General features: G+C 42.5%; 1 protein-coding gene across 1 annotated transcript; it reads left to right on the forward strand.

Moving 5' to 3' along the window:
• Positions 1–263: 263 nt before the first annotated feature.
• LOC120686131 lies at positions 264–3,211 on the forward strand. Its single transcript, XM_039968299.1, has 4 exons — positions 264–573; positions 846–884; positions 2,494–2,827; positions 2,915–3,211. Exons 3-4 carry the CDS (start codon positions 2,498–2,500, stop codon positions 3,128–3,130), a joined length of 546 nt encoding a protein of 181 aa, XP_039824233.1. The 5' UTR covers positions 264–573; positions 846–884; positions 2,494–2,497; the 3' UTR covers positions 3,131–3,211.
• Positions 3,212–4,843: the final 1,632 nt, after the last annotated feature.

Below are 4,843 nucleotides of genomic sequence, written 5' to 3' on the forward strand. Positions count from 1 at the left end.
CCATACAAATCTGTACCACTATACAATGTTTCGTGCTTCATGCTGCACATGGTGGGAAAGCTTATCACGTTAGCTATCCAACGCAGCAAACCTCATATCATTTGGACTTTCCAATAAATAGTTATAACCGATTTAGTGGAGACTGCTCAGAAGGTCAACAGCAACGCGAGGCTTCTCGGGATTTCAGTTCGTGGTGACTTTTGAGTTACCATAACTCCAGAAACTCTAAGGCTGCGTTTGGAAGTAGGATTTGAAGGCCGGAATCGTGAATTGGAATCGTACACGCCGCAATTCACGTGTTTGGACGGCTTCCGCATTGACAGCCGGAAACCTCCCTCCAATGCCGCGAAATATTGGACCAGTGCGCGGGCGCCCGCCCACAATTCGGAGACCTCCCGCCCCGCATTGCTCGGCATCTTAATTCCCCCCACTCCCCGTGTACCGGTTCGCGACCAAAAAAAGAAAACGCCGACGCCGCCCCCTCCGCGGCTTCCTCTGGCGGGCGTCAACAGGCGCTGGGCGGACGGCCACCTCGGGAGGGCGCCACCGCCGCCGCCGTCCCCTTCGCCGCAGGTACCTGTCCTCCAGCCCTCGTCCAGCAAACCTCCATCCTTTCCCCTTCTTCTTGGTAGACCATCTCTCTCCCAATCTCCCCTGTGTTTCCCGGATCGATTTTTGTGCAGCCAGTTCAGATCGATCCATGGTGCCTTCCTTCCCCTTGGATGTTTGCCTAGTCTCTCATCCCTGCAGATCCATGTCGCCTCCCCATTGCCCCCTTCCTCATCTCTGGCACTCATTTGTAGCAGACATGAAACCCTAAAACTCTGTTTTCTTTGAAATTTCAGGTTAATTCAGCGTTGGGTTGCTGGTCTAGACGATTGAAGGTATGTGATGCCTAATTGTTGTGTCTTTGTTGTATGTCATAATGTTTATGAACAGTGTGTGTGCATTGTAGCTATACTATGTCAGATCTCGAGTTGATTTCTTATATAACTGAAGAAAATGAAAGAAGAAAGAAGAGAAGGATTGTGTTGACAAAACTATACTTTGAGTCAGTGGTTCTTGGGCTTGCATATTTTAGTTCACAGAGGGCACCAAGGGGTGTAGGGTGCTTTAGCAGTGATGAGCAGTTGCACAATTATAGGAAGTATTTGCTTAAGGAGATGTATGATCGGTCTGATGTTACATGCTACGATAAGTTGCCTTTGACTAAAAGAAACTTCCATGATTTGTGTGCCATATTGCGGGAAAGGTGTGGTCTACGTGATAGTGTATATGTTAGTGTGGAAGAAAAGGTTGATATGTTCTTGCTTGTAGTTGGACATGGTCTAAAATTGAGGTTGCTTCGTTCAGATTACAAGCATTCTTTAGAGACTATCAGTAGGCACTTTTCTGATGTGTTGACTGTTAGTCTATCACTAAGTGCGGAGTTCATTAAGCTTCCTGATCCTTCTATTCAACCACCTGATGATTACAAATGGAAGTGGTTTGGCAATGCACTTGGAGCACTGGATGGGTGTCATGTTGATGTGTGTGTGCCTGTGGCTGACCAAGGAGGTATAGGAACAGAAAGCAACAGATCAGCACTAACATGCTAGGTGTGGTTGATTGGAACATGAAATTCTTGTATGTATTACCTGGCTGGGAGGGCTCAGCTTGTGACGATAGAGTGCTACGTGATGCAATGAGTCGCCAAGATGGATTTGTTGTGCCTAAGGGTACGGCTCTTTGTCTTGGTATTTTATTTCTTTTATTTGCTTCTTAACTAACTCGATTGCTTGCCAATAGGAAAATATTATTTAGTTGATGCTGGATACACCAATGGACCTGGATTTCTAGCTCTATTCAGATCCACTTGCTACCACTTGAAAGAGTGGGCTTCAAGTCAACGGCAGTCTAAAACTTCCAAAGAGTTATATAACTTGCGTCATTCTCGTGCTAGAAATGTTGTAGAGAGAACTTTTGGTTTAGCAAAGAAAAAATGGGCCATCCTACGCACAGGAAGTTTCTTTGGCATTAAGGATCAGGTAATAAAAGTACATATGGTGTTCAGCAACATCAATCTGAATGAAAATTGCTAACTAGTAATATTATTGCAGATTCGAGTTATTAATGCTTGCTGCGTGTTACACAACTATGCACGGGATAGGCAGCATCATAAGGATGATTTATTGTTGCCGGAAGTGGATGCTGAACTAGCTGATGCGCCAATTGAACCTATAGATGATGCTAACTTAATTACTAGTGTTCAAGTCACTGCTGAATGGAACTCTTTTAGAGATCAGCATGCCAATGACATGTTTGATTAGTACCTTTTGAGGCATGGTGAACTAGAGATGGAGTAGGCCGTGTGCGATATCTTTTGTGTCAAAGCTGGCTGCATTATTTTGTGTTGGGCAGCTAGTGTGTTGTGCCTTTTGTGAACTTTTATGCATACACCATATAGTTTGGCATACTAACTTTTGTGGTATTTTGACAAATATATGTGATTAGAACCATGGCTACAACAAAAGGAAATAAGAGGGTCTATCTCACTTGGACTGATGAGGTAGACGCTGCATTGCTGGCTGTTCTCGTGGAGCATCACAACAATGGTGATCATGCCCAAAATGGTTGGAAGCCACATGTCTACAATGCTGCTATAAGGAATGTACGTGAGAAGTGTAATGTGGAGATCACAAAGGACAATATAGCATCAAGGTGCAAAACTTTTGACAAGCACTATGAGGTCATTAGCAAGATTCTTTCTCAGAGCGGCTTTGGCTGGGATTGGGTTAATGATAAGTTATTAATTGATAGTGATGATGTTTGGAATAAATATGTGGAGGTAAGTGCACGAATATTTTCTATTGTTTGTTTCACTCTTCACAATGGGAACTGCAGCAAATTGATACATATATGTGTGTTTATGTAGGCTAACAAGTCAGCAGATTGCTACAAGAACAAAGTAGTGAAAAATTGGGATGCAATCAGTACCATTTATTTAAAAGATCATGCCAATGGTCAAGGTGCTCAGACTGTCAGACAGGTGCTGAGACTGCTCAAGTTCTACCTGAACAAGTTGATGATGCATCACCAGATTTGCCTCAAAAGAAGCAGCGAACTATTGAGGCCATTCTATCTATACTAGGAGATATGAAGACCTCATTCAATGATTCTTTGAAGTCCACCGAACCACTACCGATGCCTAGTGTTACTTCTCCTGCTGAGATCCTTGCAACCCTAATGTTACTTCTCCTGCTGAGATCCTTGCAACACTTCAAATGGTACCTGATTTGGCTAGATCTGACTTGCTAAAATCTTATGGGAAGTTCATCCTTAATGAACACTTATTCCAAGCGCTCCTGGAACTCCCCATGGACATGAGGAAGGAATGGCTCTTGTTGTTGAACTAAAAGAATGGCAATTGAGGGTGGTACTGTATGGTGGTTATTATTTAGAGCTTAAGAACTTGTTATCCTAAGTAGGTGTTTCATGTTGTGATGGACAAAAACTATGTGTTGTATTATTTAGGGCTTAAGAACTTGTTATCCTAAGTAGGTGTTTCATGTTGTGATGGACCAAAACTATCTGTTGTGATGGACAAAAACTATCTGTTGTGATATGTTATCTGTACGGTTCTTGTGACAAACTTGGATTATTGTTGTCATGTTTTTGTCTGTATAATGGCTGGTGCTATATTACTGTTATCATTATTTTTCTCTTATTTTCTCATGATATACGTACTGTTTTTAATTATTTTTAGAATTTTTTGCTATTTTAATATTACTGTCACAATATATTTTTATAAACATTACATCATATAGGTAAAAGTTATGGAAATTAAATTTTCATATATGTACAACATGATATCTTATTCAAACTCTTTGAGGTATACAATTCATAGGTTTGTGCATCCAAACAAGAATTGGAATTGGTTGCTACCCTTGATTCTAGCTACCCATTACATATGCATCCAAACAACAGCATTGGCATTGTAATCCATTTCCATTTCTAGTCAGCTTTGGCATTCATAATCCAATGCAATTCCTCAGCTGAAAGCCAACTTCCAAACGCAGCCTAAAAGTCATTCGCACCCAACAAGGAGGGTTGTTCCTTGTATAAATAACCCATGTATCTTAGAGAATAATAAAGACTTTGATAATAAAATAGAACTCCTTTTATTCAGCTGTGTGCTAACAAATTCAGAGAGTGATCTCTACTTCTTTGCTCTTGTGATTTCCCTTGGGATTACAGAAGCGGACGCTTCATCGGCAACCAATCTGTGCTCCTGCTACTTCGTGTGTAGCCTACGTAGGTTGGTTTTTTGAGAGTGTGATTGGACGAATTCTTGATTCAGGCTGCCGTATAGAGATGGTGGTTAGCTCCTTGTGCGTGTCGTAAGGTTGCACTAGTTATCCGGCTGCTTGCAGCTAATTATCTTGGCTAAGATTTCAGGTAGTTATTTTGTTCAAGATCCTACGTCGTGAAGATCGGGACCGAGACTCATCAGATAGTGCCTATGTGAATGGACAAATACATTACATTAACCAAGAAGATCGGAACCAATCAAGTTTATTTGCTTGGTCCACACATTAGTCAATAAAATTGGAAAGCTCGAGTAATGATATTGGCTACCAGACTAATTCCACGAGAATATCCAAGAGCTGCACGTTCCCGGCCTATGCGCGCACGCCGGCAGCACTGGCGCAGCTGCCCCTCGAGACCTGCCGAAGCAACCGCCTGTACTCCCTCAGCTCTATAAATACATGGCCACTGCGAGCAGGAAAAGCCCGGCCATCCACCATCCAAACCACCGATAGACTGCCCCGATAATCCGTTACCGAGGAGTACCGTGAGGCTG

Source organism: Panicum virgatum, chromosome 8N (assembly GCF_016808335.1).
Source record: "Panicum virgatum strain AP13 chromosome 8N, P.virgatum_v5, whole genome shotgun sequence".
In the NCBI taxonomy this organism is placed as follows: Eukaryota; Viridiplantae; Streptophyta; class Magnoliopsida; order Poales; family Poaceae; genus Panicum; species Panicum virgatum.